This window comes from Ceratosolen solmsi, unplaced genomic scaffold, assembly GCF_000503995.2.
Source record: "Ceratosolen solmsi marchali unplaced genomic scaffold, CerSol_1.0 scaffold6, whole genome shotgun sequence".
Taxonomy (NCBI): domain Eukaryota; kingdom Metazoa; phylum Arthropoda; class Insecta; order Hymenoptera; family Agaonidae; genus Ceratosolen; species Ceratosolen solmsi.
Window position 1 is genome coordinate 11,302,650 of NW_011948414.1, and position 15,742 is coordinate 11,318,391.

Genomic DNA, 15,742 nt, shown 5'->3' on the forward strand with positions numbered 1-15,742 from the left:
AATTTGGATAGAAGATTAAAATTATATCAGGATTCTCAATTAGGAAAGTAGTTTATTAATCTTACGTCGACTTGTAATAATCGTATTGTAAGCCTTTCAAAATATTCGTTATCAACATTTGATATCTTATTTTGAATTCTCACTTACATGCATTCATCTGCATTTCTTGTATTTTGAGTGGTATCCTTTTGATGTAACATGATTGTTACAAAATTCGCTTTAGAAGTTGACTTTAATCAATTCACTTTACTCGATGGCGGCCATTATAATGGCTGTGTAATTAATTGTTCTTCAATATTCTTTCATTTGCCATCTACTTATTTTTAAATCAGTATATTAATGTTAGAAGCATGTTATCCTTGCCAATTTCTTTGGATATCTTGATCGAGCTTGCAAGATCACTCATGGCAATACTCTTTATGCTGTATAAGGTACGCGTTGCGAATTCCTCATAGAAAAAAATCTCGCTATTTTTACTAATAGCTTTTCTAGTAAATATTCTGTAATCTCAATATTCAAATATTTTAAATGATTTTTATTATATATAATAGTGTTTACTAGCTATTTATAGGAATTAATTTTTGTAACATCTGCTACAGCAAACTAAAAACTGTATAAATAAAACTTTAAGGCTGTTATTTATTTATTTTTGTTGTTGTTGTTGTTGTTGTTGTTGTTATTTTTATTTTTTGAGTAGTATTATTATTATTTTTGCAGTCAATTTTTATCAATTTTTGTAATAACAAATGGACGGCTTCGTTGATTAATCTACTGAATTTCAAATGTAATATGCATACATCACCTGCAGTGGAAATGAATTATATCAAAGCAAATATTTAAATATTGTCGTACATGACGTTACCCTCTTTCTATATTTTATGCACTTTTCTAAATTTAGAATTTGATCACTATTATTAATAGAATGGTATTTTTAAAAGTATTTTATTAAATTTATATGATTGAATGTAGTCTCTAAATCACTATTATTTATTTAAAAAAAAACACACACACACACAAATAGCTAAAAATGTGTGTGTATATGCATGTGTTTGCGTGTGCGTTTGTTTGAGTGCGCGCGCGCGCGTGTGTGCATGCGTGTGTGATTTTATTAATAATAACTATAGAATCTTGTAGATATATATGCTTGTTTTTAAAATATTACGGGTTATTCCATTGGAAGCTTAAAAACAAAGGTACATTTTTTCTTACAAAATCAAAATTGTTCATGGAGATTGAAATTTGGTAACTGGTAGCCCAATGATTTAACTTACGGATGACTTTTAATTTAGAGTAACTATTGTTGCTTACCTGATTAATCTCACATATTTTTCCCAAAATATGAAATGTTAATATAAACATAGTAGTACACTATTTAATATTCTTCTTTTATTTATAAGCGCTTGAAATTGTTGTAAATGACTTAATGTTATTTAGAATATCTGCATATTTGCTTTATCTTATTTATATATATTCTCCCTATTCTCGCTATACGTTAGTGAGAAGACAAATAGTGAAAATCATTTTTAAATAATAAAATTTGTCTTACAATATAATCATTTTGGAATATCTCTATCAAATAATATGCTTTGCAAGAGTTTTCACATTGTCAATTTATATGTTCAATATATACTGTTAGATTTTTGTTGCATCAATTCTATTTCAATTTGATTTCTACAGTATTCAATTTGCATTCCGTACGTTTGCGAGCAGTAAGACTTACTGCGCATGCGACAATATTTGTATGACAAAACATTGTTGCCTCTATGGTTTTAATTCCATTCCAATATTATTGTAATACATTCTCGTGCTTCTCTTCAGGTTATAATGTATTATAGGTATTGATCGTATGTTGTTATCTATAATACATGAGAAATCAAAAGATTTGTTATTCAAGTAATTTCTTATTTTATAAAAAGTATTATTTCATATTTTATTTAACAATACAAATATATAAACATGGGTGTACCAGCATTTTTCCGCTGGTTAAGTCGAAAGTATCCATCAGTTATCATTGAATGTATAGAGCAGAAGGTTTGCCTATAAATATTTATTTTTAAGTTTTTTAGTATATATATATATATATATATATATATATATATATAATTAAAATTAAATTGTTAATTATTTATTTTTAATCGCAGCCTATTACTATTGGTAAAGATTCGATTCCTGTTAATAGTACAGAACCAAATCCAAATGGTGTCGAATTTGACAATTTGTATTTAGATATGAATGGTATTATACATCCTTGTACACATCCTGAAGATAAGTAAGTTTTAAAAATGCTCATTATTTTATATGAAATTAGTCAATTTTATCAGCTTATTATTTACTAATAATGAATTATTTATAGACCCGCACCAAAAACTGAAGATGATATGATGGAAGCTATTTTTGAATGTATCGATAGATTATTTCGTATCGTAAGGCCAAGAAAGTTATTATATATGGCTATCGATGGTGTTGTAAGTATATATTTAAAGTGTACAATTTTTATTTTTTCAAAAGTTTATAAAGTTAATAATAAAAGTTTACGATTGATTGAAGTTTTTTTATTAAAATTAGTTATTATTGCAATTGCTTAATATTTGTTATAGTTATGTTAAATTTTAATAAAATATTTTCAGGCACCTAGAGCTAAAATGAATCAGCAGAGATCTAGGCGCTTTAGAGCATCTAAGGAAACGCGTGAAAAATTAATCGAAGTAGATAGAATTCGTTCAGAATTAATTCTAAAAGGAATTAATATACCACCGACTAAATTAACGGAAGAACATTTTGATAGTAATTGCATTACGCCTGTAAGTATAATATTAAAAAAAGTATCGTATGAATAATATTGACTTGATGTTCGAATAATCTGGTTTTAGGGTACACCTTTTATGGCACGCTTATCATTGTGTCTTCATTACTATATACATCTTAGATTAAACAATGATCCTGGATGGAAAAATATTAAGGTTATACTTAGCGATGCTAATGTTCCAGGAGAAGGAGAACATAAGATTATGGATTATATTAGACGACAAAGAGGTATGTACACACAATTAAATGCAGTATATAATTCATGTAATTATTATAATTTATAGTTAATCTCCATAAGTTTTATAAAACTTTTTTGAATTTATGTAATTTATTTGTTATTATCAGGCACGCGGTAAATATTTTTTTCTAATTTTATTTGTAGCGCAACCAGATCATGATCCAAATACTCAACATGTTTTGTGTGGAGCCGATGCTGACTTAATTATGTTAGGATTAGCTACTCATGAACCCAATTTTACTATTATTCGTGAAGAATTTAAACCAAATAAGCCAAAACCTTGTGATATTTGTGGTCAAATGAATCATGATATGAAGGACTGTCAGGGTCTTGCGTCTACTTTGGAAGACAACAAAATTTTTGGATCAGAATGTCAATTTATATTTGTTCGCCTGAATGTTCTTCGAGAATATTTAGAACGAGAATTAGAAATGCCTAATTTACCTTTTAAATATGATTTCGAAAGAGCTCTCGATGATTGGGTATTCATGTGTTTTTTTGTAGGAAATGATTTTCTACCCCATTTACCATCATTAGAAATCAGAGAAAATGCTATTGATAGACTTGTGAATTTGTACAAAAAAACTATTTACAAGACCAAAGTGAGTTTAGATTAATTTTTTATTTTGTTATTTTTATTTAATGTTTCCTTATTTGTGAAAAATATAATTTTATTTTCAGGGCTTTTTAACAAATAGTGGTGATGTATGTTTAGATAGAGTACAATTAATTTTATCTGATCTTGGTAAGGTAGAAGACGAAATTTTTAAGAAACGGCAACAGAATGAATTAGCTTTCAAAGCACGTGAAAGAAATAAGAATAGGAGAAATGAGATTATTAGTAATTATAAGCCAAATTGGACACCAGTTGGTCAGTTTGCACCAAATGTAAGTATATTTATACTCGTAGTTCAAATAATATTTACTAATTACTTTTTGCACAAATTTAAAATTGTACAATAGCATTTAGGAAAACAAATTAAACCTATTGTAAATGCTCGATATGAAGCATATCAAATGCGTATGCATGGTAGAAATTATAATACAAGCGCTGAAGAACATACATCTCAAGGCACTAATTCGACTTTGGCTGTAGATAAAAAAGTTTCCAAGGTAATTAAACAGACAATATTTTTTTTAGTACCATTAAATTATATTTAATGGATTTAATTGTGTTAAAAGATTCCAAATTTTTTTAATGAATTAATCCTAGCTGTGGTAATTGTAATTCAATTAGCAAAATATATTTTGCGCTTGATTAATTGTATCTTTATAATCATATAATTTCGTAGTAATTAAATCCTTATAATTTTTGTTTTTTCTTTTTTTATTTTTTACTAAAATTTAAACTAAAATTAAATTAAAATTAAATTAAAAAAAAAAAAAAAAATAAAAACAAAATGGAAAATTAAAATTAAAAATAAACCTATTGATAGACTGTCTAATGACAATCGAATGATTGGTAGACTGAATAATGACGTTTATATGCTAATTTAGTATTAAAATATATATAAAATATTCGTTACATATAAATAGTTTATTGAATAAAATTATTCATAATTTAAAGAAAGTCTTTATATTGATTTTATTTACATAAAAAAATCTTTTTTTCACAAGAAATACTAATGCATAATATTTAGTTTTGTAAGCTTTCGGCTACATAATAAATAAATCATAAAAATACACTAAATATTTACCATTTGAACTTAGGACGGAAGTTCAGAAAATCAAGAAAGTAGTGCGAATAATATTATGAAAAACGAGGAGGAATCGGATGAAGTAAGACTTTGGGAAGATGGTTTTAAAGATCGGTATTATGAATCTAAATTTAATGTACTGCCAGATAATTTAGCGTTTAGGTGAGTATACGGTTATAAAGTTTTATTTTCATTTAATAATCTAATAATTCTGTACATTTTCTTGAATTTTAGAAATAACGTAGCTCTTCAATATGTACGAGGATTATGTTGGGTTTTGCGATATTATTATCAAGGTTGTGCTTCGTGGAAATGGTACTTTCCATATCATTACGCTCCATTTGCAAGTGATTTCATTAATATCAGTGGTCTTTCAACTGAATTTGAAAAAGGAACTGCTCCTGTAAGAATCATTCTATTTTTTATATTTATGTTTAATTAAAGTATGGTATTTTTTAAATTATAGTTAACAATATTTAGTAATTAATAGTCTAAGACGCTGTAAGCTTCTAATTGTCTTAATTAATGAATATTGAATGAAAAGTACATTAGAAGACTTCAAAAATGAAACTCTATAACATTATTAGATATTATATAATTTTATAATCGATGTAACATATTATGATCTTATTCATTATCTTCTGACATCATTTTATCCATTCATGTTTAATTAACACTTTAATCAGTTCTGTGAGCAATGCTTTCATTGTGGAATTTCGAAATAGATCCTTAGACTTATAATTCGACTTTGAATCAACTACGTTTTAACATGTAAATTTAATATTTGTATTGAAAATACAATTTACAATTTACAAGACACCTAGAAAACCAATTTGAGCCATTAGGATCCAACCAAAAGTCAACATTCATTTCATCAATTTGTAGATATACAGGACCGAAAATACATTATTTATCCTAAAACGAATATAATTAAAATAAAATAATAGAATTCTCAATAAAAATAAACTTGACTAATGTATTATTTTCATATTGAAAATAAAAAATAAATTAATTTGTCTTCGATAAAAAATAACTTAGATTTTTCAATTTTCAAAATTTATTTAATATTTATAACAAAACAGATCTAATTATTTGTATAAAAGATTTAATTATAATGGATTACATATGCTCGAGCTTATTTATGTTTATATTTATATTTATTAATTATGTTTCTAAAAATATTATACGTTAAATTTGTTTTAACATGTTAATAAAATATTTTTAGTTTCGTCCACTTGAACAGTTGATGAGTGTATTTCCAGCTGCAAGTTGTAACCATGTACCATCTTCATGGCAAAAATTAATGAAAGATCCTGTAAGTCAAATCATGCGATTTTATATATGAATATTTATTGATATCCGCAAAATTATTAATTTATTATAAAATCATTAACAACTTTTAGAAATCAACAATCATAGATTTTTATCCGATAGATTTTAAAATCGATCTGAATGGAAAAAAATTTGCTTGGCAAGGAATAGCTCTTCTTCCATTTGTCGAAGAAGAAAGACTTTTCAAAGCATTAGAACCATATTATAATTTACTATCGGAAGAAGAAAGTAATTAGATATACTTATTTTTATACTTATTCGATATTATAAATGTTCAATTTTATAAATAAACATTTTCAGAGTTGCGAAATATTCGAGGTAATGATGAACTTTATATTGGACCAGACAATAAGGAATATGATTTTCTTAAAAATTTATATCGTGACAAAATTGATTATGATGCCGAAATTGAAATTAGCATAGATGGCATGCGAGGTACTATTTTATTGTCTGAAAATTGTATTAGCGAAGGTGCAACACTTCCTTCACCTATCAATACAATACCTGTTAGAAATAATAAAATTATTTGGTATATATATTTTTATTTTAATATCAGTAAATGAATAAAAATTGTTGATAATTAATATTACATTTAATTTTGCATACTATTTTATTTTAATCAAATTTGATTCAAATTACAAAAATTACGTTTAAATATAAATTATTTTAAATTATATTAATTATATTTTATTTATAGCGTCAAATTTAAAGATCCGAAATTTGGAAGCGATTACATATTTTCTGCAAAACGATTAGAAGGGGCTGAAGAACCACCTAGAGTTTTAAAACCTCAAGACTTTGATCAAATGAATCATGGTAATAATCAATGGAGACCACAAACTGGTTTTGTTCCTTCTAATAAAGTGGCCTTCTTAGATGATCCAGGTCATCGAATGTTAAGGTATATTTTCTCTAAATAATTTAGAAAAAATATCAATAATTTTTTCAATTGTAGTAATAAGATAAAAATAACTTCTATCATACACTTAAAAAGATTATTGATATTTTTTCTAAATTTACAAATTTCATGATTATATTTTAAATACAGTACATTCAATGAACAAATAATTGTATTGATATTATTGATATATATATATATATATATATATATATATATATATATATATATATGTGATTCATAAAAACATAATATAAATATAAGTTAAATAGTGTAATAATCAAACTCAATAATTATTAGAATTAAAAAAAAAAACACACCAATAACAATAATTATAATATTATTTTTATACCTATGTAACTGTAAACTAAGTAAAAAGTATATCGTCAAAATTTTTATTTATTCAAACAAAGTAATTTAACCACAATCAGAATATATAATGAATAATATATTCTGTAATTGATAAATTTAGAAAGAAATTTGATTTAAATGTATTAAATAATTAATAATTTTAGACATCACGTGTACAACCCAAGAAACAGATCACCAGGTGTTTATGGACGTGTACCCCCACCTTCATCTGTACAGCAAATGTCTCAAAGTATGTATATTTTTATTTATTGTTTTAAAATGAGTACAAGAGTATTTATAATAAGTTACTTGTATGGAATTATTCTTTATGTTATTTTGCTTTAATATAACAAATATTTATTAAGACAATATAAAATAAGAAAAATATATAAATTATTATGATACTAATGTATAACAACATATTCGTTGCTCAATGTGTTTCAATGTTTGATTAATAAAAATGAAAAAAAAAGAATGCATTGACTGCGCGTAGGCTTTAATTTATTGACGCACACAATTTGAAAATTATTATCGCACGTTTTTTATGTTTTATGTCACTTTTAGAAATGTAGATGTAATATATATTAAATTAATTATACTTTTTTGACAGTCCCTCAAGGTGAATATCCGTCAAATTACCAAAAGAATTTGAGAAATCATTCTGGTTATCAATCCAATCAATTACGATTCAATTCTTATCCACAACCTGGTCCATGGGCAGATGGTTATATGCAGCATCATGTAATGCAACAAAGTTCTCATCAATCCTCGTATAACAACTATATGATGCAACAACGACAACAACATTTAATAGAATCGTATCAAAATCAATATCCCTCGCCAAACAGGAATTTCAATCTACAAGTGAGGAACTTTTGTTTGATTTTACAATTCATTTATTCTTTTAAATATTTCTAATTAATATTTTAAAACTACAATTCTATAAATAAACTATATTTCATAGTTTTGTAATAGTGCTATTATTTTAGATAAAACAATTTTTTATTATAGAAGAAACCACTTGTTTAAATTATGATCAATAGGTATATAAAAACTAACAATTTAAGACATGATTATTCTTAGATTCATTCTTATCGAATAATTAAAGTAATTAAAAATAATGCTACAGAATTACAATTACATAACTGTAAAAGGGATTACTTAATGATTATGTCTGGAATCAGACTAAAAAACCTCTGGATGATGTTCCATGGGGGGGATTACTGGCAAGTGGAAGAGGATGGCGCATTAATGAAATGTCAACACACAGCGTATCCTGGATTTTATCATTATTTACGGACTGCAATGGATATGATTCTAAGGTGGTGCTGGAATCTGTGAAATCCTTTCAGTATTTTTCACGTGGTGATGGTATTCACTACCTGCAACAGTAAGAGGTGTAAATTTCTGATACTTCCTTGAGTAGTGCCACATATTGGTGACGATCCAAAATCTGCCCTTGTAGCCGTAGTGTATGTTTCAACTGTGATCGTCGCGGAGCCTCCCTGTAACGTCACTGTCCTTGTAGCCGTGGTCTATGTTTCAACTGTGGACGGTCGCAGGACCTCCGTGAACTGATTTCCGCCTCTTGTAGCCTTTGAATTACACTTAGCACTCGTGTCTGCTTGAATATAGCGCACTTAAATGATTATAACTTCTTATGGCTTCACTGTTGGCTTATTAGATTATTATTACCGTGTGATCTGGAGGAATCGCTCTTTTTTATTACGAAGATTACTGAATAAACTTTCTTCGGACTCAGCTGTTACGATGTTACTTCTTTCTTTGCGATTTTACCGTGATTGTTGTTCACGTTAAAGGTATCCGCTGGTCCGTCCACAAGTATCTCCTTACGCTCATGTTCAGTGTGGTCCTATTATACATCATAAATTTAAGTAGTAATAGGGCGGCTGCCTTTTTTTTTTAGCATATGCGCTTAATGAAGCGGTACGTGTCAGAAGATGAATTTATACTCTTAGCGCCTTCATTTCAATCCAGGAAATTTTAATTGTGTGATCGTCAATGCCAAGATTCTGCAGTTGTATATGCAATGTTCTGACTGCTAGAAATGTGACAGTTCTTATGCCATAGGTAATTGTGGTCTGATGATATGGCACTTCCTTGTGTTGCTCGTTGATGATAAGATTACCAATCACCTGTAAAGACTGAATTACAAAGTCCACAAGGGGGCTCAGGACATAACCAGATGCGCGACTGTGTTAAGACTGTTTGGACACTATAGTAAATTATCTTATTATTCATCATAATGATTATTGCATTCTTATTCTCATATAATCCGTCAACATTAACTAAATTAATAATTAACCTTAATCTTCTAAGATTTCTGGCAGACGATCATCATTACAGATTGATTCTGATTTCTTGGTGATTCACAGGGATCTGTATCTCTAATTTTTCTATAAAGAACACATATCTATTCCGATATCTATGCTTAGTTAATCAATATAGGAACCCATCTCGTTGATGTGTTGTTCAATTGTTGCATTGCTGCTATGAATAATTTTTCCTTCTTCACCTTGTTTTCTGCAGATGTAACACTTATCTCATAGAGCAGGATCTTGCAACAACTTATTAACTTCTTCTAAATCCCTCTGTATGCTTCAAGTTAATAATACTATGATCATTGATATAACTGAGAATTCTTCCTATGGAAATATCCGTTCGTGAATAGGAATGAAGTTCCTAAATCTATTTTTCCTTGTATTTTATCTTGGCAATCACATTGAGTGTTTAATGGGTGGGATAAATGTTTCTCTAGATTGAAAGGAAGTTCTGCAACTGGGACTGAGATTCTGAAATAATTTTATGTAATGAATTAAAATATGGAGTTAATGTCTATAATGATTTGATAGTAGCTTCGTTTCGTCCCAATAGGATAGTTTGATTAGCAGCGCTTGTGGTCAAGATACTTCCAATCCTTGTAACTAAATCCCTATTTGATATTTGTCCACTACACTTCAATCCGATAATCAAACTTCTTACAGACCGTTTAATATTAGATGGTGATTCGCATTGAATATATCTATGTAGAGGTTACTAATCTCTCGTACGAGCATCCATCTTGTAGGTGAATAACAGGTCTATAATGTCTATGTGATGTTGCAAATATTCACTTGATATAGTTAATCCTAATAAAGGTTAAAGAGGATTGGAGGCTGATAGATGTGTGTCATAATTTCCTTAACGATATGGACATTTAAAATTCATTTGGATCATTCCTATGCTTAATTGATTTTGGGAATAGACTAACAACTTGTAATTTGGAATGCAATATTGATGCTGCTAAAATAGGTCCTTAAATTCTTCCCAGTCCTGATTTAGGTTGTGAATCAGGACTACTTTTTGTATAAAGTCATTACCAATATTGAATCCCTTGAACAGATGAGATACTGCTTATAAAAAATGATTGCTTGATTCCTTCTTTTCTGGAATATCTAAGCTGTCAGGAATATCAAGGATCACCCTAACAGGCTCCACAGGATTAAAGAGCTTATGTGTAGGTAATAAATGAGCATCCATCTCCTTCTATTTTCATTAGGGGTAGTCATTAGTGTCTTGAATGTCTCATCTTCTGGAATTTGACTCTTTAGCCATGAATAAACTTATTCCTCATGTCCCTAAATTAAATTTTCTATCACTGAAATCTTTTGCCCATTGAGATTGCCAAATTCCTGAATGCTTGAAGTTATGAAATAAGATAGCAGCCGAACATGCAACTATTCGAGCTATACTAGCCACTTTTAAGTCCGAATAATAGCTATCGTCGATCAGACAACACCATGGAGATGTGTGTTAGATATTCCCCTTTTTACAGCTTTCTACAAAGAAAACAAATGTACATCTCCACGTTTTTTTGTAATTATCATAAAACAATATGGCACCAAATCTAATGCTGTCCATTACATGAATGGTTGTAGCTCTTAATTTGTAATTTCCCTCTATAAGATATTGGCCATAACTCTTGCATCCTCTACTGACAACCTGAAGCATATCAAGACTATACAAGACGGTAATTTCATAAATTTGATGTCTTCTCTAGAATAAGAGATTTGATCTGTGAATGATATGAGTAATTTTTGTAAATAGTTGGTAAAGTGCTGCTTGGATTGAAGACTTGATGTATAAAAATTGGCTTACTCTCTCTTTCAACAGCTTATCAGAGCACCTCGTGGATGGGTCTAGACCGCTTACCTTTGATATAAATTCAAATTCAGGAAGTTTCTCTAAGAAATGATGATATAACTTATCAATATGACTCATCTTTCTTCTTAGAAGTAATAGTTAATCTTATATTATTTTATGCACTTGTGTAGTGTCTCATTTGATAATGTTTCCTCGATGGTGCTGAGAGTGATGCGTTTTAGTTTGGGGTTGATGACTCTTAACTTCCTTTTTTCTTGGGTTGATATCATGTGGTAATAGAGAGAGAGAGAGAGAGAGAGAGAGAGAGAGAGAGCAACAGTGGGGTACTTACAGTATTGAAGATATTTTTTGTGTTGTGACTCAAATGTCTTAATTCTGTATGATTGCAATGTTTGAGTGTGGCTGAGCTTCTTTCCTGCTGTAGTAGTATTGAAGGAATGCACTGACTTCCACTTATCCAACTCGAAGGACGAAAATGTCTGGAATCAGACTAAAAAACCTCTGGATGATGTTCCATGGGGGGGATTACTGGCAAGTGGAAGAGGATGGCGCATTAATGAAATGTCAACACACAGCGTATCCTGGATTTTATCATTATTTACGGACTGCAATGGATATGATTCTAAGGTGGTGCTGGAATCTGTGAAATCCTTTCAGTATTTTTCACGTGGTGATGGTATTCACTACCTGCAACAGTAAGAGGTGTAAATTTCTGATACTTCCTTGAGTAGTGCCACATATTGGTGACGATCCAAAATCTGCCCTTGTAGCCGTAGTGTATGTTTCAACTGTGATCGTCGCGGAGCCTCCCTGTAACGTCACTGTCCTTGTAGCCGTGGTCTATGTTTCAACTGTGGACGGTCGCAGGACCTCCGTGAACTGATTTCCGCCTCTTGTAGCCTTTGAATTACACTTAGCACTCGTGTCTGCTTGAATATAGCGCACTTAAATGATTATAACTTCTTATGGCTTCACTGTTGGCTTATTAGATTATTATTTCAGAATTTGGCAGAATTATGTACGTATGTTATCACTACTTTCCTGGTATGTGGCGGAATTAATAAATGATAACTGATTGATTGATAATGCGATAACAGATGCGAACCATTGGTAAAAGTATAGTAAGCAGTAACTGATGACTGAATAAATGTTAAAAATACAGTGAGCGCCGGTGCGTAGCGAACTGCCCTTAAGTATTAGCGTGACAGCTTTCAACCCTATTAGCAGTGCATGGGCTTGTTGATAGGCCGAAAGTCTTTATGACGTCAGAGCGAGGCTACAGAATATTCGAGAAATCTGGAAGGACACTGCATTGGAAGGTTCGAGAATTGTCAATCATCTTTGCTATGTGGAAATATTGTAAAGCGCTAAACAATAAGGCGTAGACTAAAAGAGAATTCGTGGAAAATACAAGGCTCTACAAATTTTGTATAATTCAAAACGACGTTACTGCTTGAAAACAATAACATTGTAGGCCATTTGTAGCCAAAACATAACAAGTACACGAAAATTCTCGTCCAAAGTATTTACAGAAATCTGAGAGCTAGAGAGACAGACTGGCGATGCCGACAGTTGACGATATTAGAAATTGCTTCGATCTCGAACAGATTATTATAAAATATTAATTTTGTCAAATAAATTATGATACATTTTTATGAAACAATATTATTGTGAAATTTTTCATTTGGCAATATATAGATATTTTGATAAAATAAGATTAAAGATAAAAATATAGCGATGTAAACTGTGAGTTTGATTTTTAAAGAAAAAAAAAGTTATTTTATTATTATATATTATTATATATTTCTTCACAAAATTATATTGAAGTATAATTAAAATTATAGTTAAAAATTAAATTCTTTTTAAAAATAAAAAGAAAGTTTTTAATTTTATTTGGTTAGATCAAAATAAATTATGTATTCTATTTTTTTCTTCTTCTTCTTCTTCACTATTTTTATTTAATTATAAAATACTACATGTTACTGACTGATTAGTTAAACATTAGTAAATATGTTTTAAAAAATTATTTATATGAAAGTCATATTTATTGATCTTCTATATAGAAACAATCAAAAATGAATAATGTCTTAGTGATAAATTAACAGATTATTTTATAAAAGTTTAATAATATATTATTAATTTTAATGATGAGATGCTTATTAAAATATATTATATTATATTTATATTTATGCATGTAGTTTGTAAGATATTACCCTAAATGTATAAATGTATAGAAAAAAACGTGTATATCATTTTATTTTTGTTTTATTTTTATTTCAGTCACAACAAAATTATGGATATAACAATTATCAAGGTGATAATAATTGGAGACACCAATAAATTAAAACTTCTATTGCTGAAGTTTGAGGATCAATGCGTGTGTGTATAAGGGCTCGTTATTCTTACGAAGATTAAAATGAAAGTTTCGATATAGGTCAAAAAAAGAAAAAATTGGTATAGTAATTGTAATACATTGATTAGTGTAATTATAATTTTATATTTATTATAACTAACAAATTGACGAATTATAAAAAAAAGGAATACAGCACTTATTTTATTTATATATAATTATATTTTTAAATAATGCACAATTCTAATGATTTTTAGAATCTTATAGTAATGCAATGAATGTATTGAATAGACGTAGGGTTAACTAACAATCCATGGTATGAATGTAAAAAAATAAAAAATTATCCTAAAATACAGTTAATTTTTTATTTTAATTACTTATTTATGTTCTTATATTTATAGGATTATAAATAAGTACCATGGAGATATAAATTAAATCTAAAAATTAAATGATAATTATTCATTTATATATTATATATTTTTAAATTTTATCTGGGAATTACACCGCATAAAGTTATTGGTTACAATTGATTTTGTATGTACTTTATAATTTCATAATAACTGCATAATAAATTTAGAATAAATCATAAAAAACAGTCTTATATCCAAGCTGTAATAATTTAGTAATATGTATAATAATATAAGTAATATTTATCTATGACAAATAAAGTATAGATATGAAATCAAATATATTATTTTGAAATCTTGTTTTATTGAAATCTTTATTTTATATTGTTATAATATAATAAAAATAATGGCATCTTTGTATAACATTTTATTGATTTTTTTGTTCAAGAGTATATAAAAATATTTATATGACATATAAAAGTACTTTGTGATTTAAAATTTTTTATACTCAGCTTGTTATCTAAAGTAGTAATTAATAGTTTATAAATTGTAGATAATAATGAATGTTGTATTATGCAAAGGAAATTTTAAATTTCAGTAAAATTCTTAATCAATGAATGTACTCCTCAATATAATACTATAATTCAATATCTAAATATATAATTTTAATAATTAAAATTAACAATTACAATTTTGAACTGATTTACAGTATGTACTGTATGTATTATATAGTATATGTGGAATATTAAGTATTTACTGTCATGTAAATCATATTTTAATGTTTGTTCTATTCAATTGAAATTTAAAGATAAAGAATTTATAGACCAAACGGCAGAAAGAATCCAAACCACATTCGGCTTAATACATTATTATCCCGTGAATTAATTGCGAGTCAATGTGATATTTAAAGATGTATCGATACATAATGTATTAATTTACAATTGAAAAAAAATTTTTATAACGATTGAACAAAACTAATATAATACTAATTTTGCAATGGCTAGTATTTATAATTAAATCGTAATATTATGATATTTATTATTACAAAATTCATTTTAAATATTTGTTTATACTCTCTTATAGTTTTCCAGATGTATTATAAATATTTTATATTTTAACTATATTGCTATAAACAATATTTATGCAAAATTTATAAGATTTACAAATTAAATATAAAGAAAAATGTAAATAGCAATAAAACTGAATATCATGACTAAAGATAAAATAATTTTCTATGAATATTTCTGTGAAATCAATTTGAAAATTTGTTAATGTCTAATGAAATATTCATACCGTAATTTTCGAAGTCACAGTTCGTGTAAACTTTTACAAAAAGCATAAGGAATTTAAAAAATGACACAAAATGATGAAAAATTTGGTTGGGAAAAAGTTTGGATTCTAGGTCTGTTTCGGTTTCTCCTGTCCTCATTCTCCTGGTTACATTTCACATCTTGCAGATCTCTACTTGTATTTCCACTAGATCACTTACATCTATTTTTTAGTGGAAAACTAAAATTAATTTAGGAAGTTTTAAGTCTGTAGTATTATAATTCTAAATTT

General features: G+C 27.8%; 1 protein-coding gene across 1 annotated transcript; it reads left to right on the plus strand.

Annotated features, from left to right (window-relative positions):
• The first annotated feature begins 1,821 nt into the window (after positions 1 to 1,821).
• Positions 1,822 to 13,901, plus strand: Rat1 (5'-3' exoribonuclease 2 Rat1). Its single transcript, XM_011507445.1, has 17 exons — positions 1,822 to 2,031; positions 2,142 to 2,269; positions 2,354 to 2,465; positions 2,628 to 2,801; positions 2,871 to 3,033; positions 3,188 to 3,645; positions 3,725 to 3,931; positions 4,007 to 4,156; positions 4,754 to 4,902; positions 4,975 to 5,143; positions 5,966 to 6,055; positions 6,144 to 6,300; positions 6,373 to 6,601; positions 6,770 to 6,973; positions 7,486 to 7,571; positions 7,932 to 8,185; positions 13,766 to 13,901. Exons 1-17 carry the CDS (start codon positions 1,957 to 1,959, stop codon positions 13,823 to 13,825), a joined length of 2,865 nt encoding a protein of 954 aa, XP_011505747.1. The 5' UTR covers positions 1,822 to 1,956; the 3' UTR covers positions 13,826 to 13,901.
• Positions 13,902 to 15,742: the final 1,841 nt, after the last annotated feature.

Coding starts and splice junctions, on each gene's coding strand:
- Rat1 (XM_011507445.1), top strand. CDS start 1,957: ATGGGTGTACCAGCATTTTTCCGCTGGTTAAGTCGAAAGTATCCATCA. Junction 6,056..6,143: donor AAAAATTAATGAAAGATCCT/GTAAGTCAAATC, acceptor AACAACTTTTAG/AAATCAACAATCATAGATTT. Junction 7,572..7,931: donor TGTACAGCAAATGTCTCAAA/GTATGTATATTT, acceptor CTTTTTTGACAG/TCCCTCAAGGTGAATATCCG.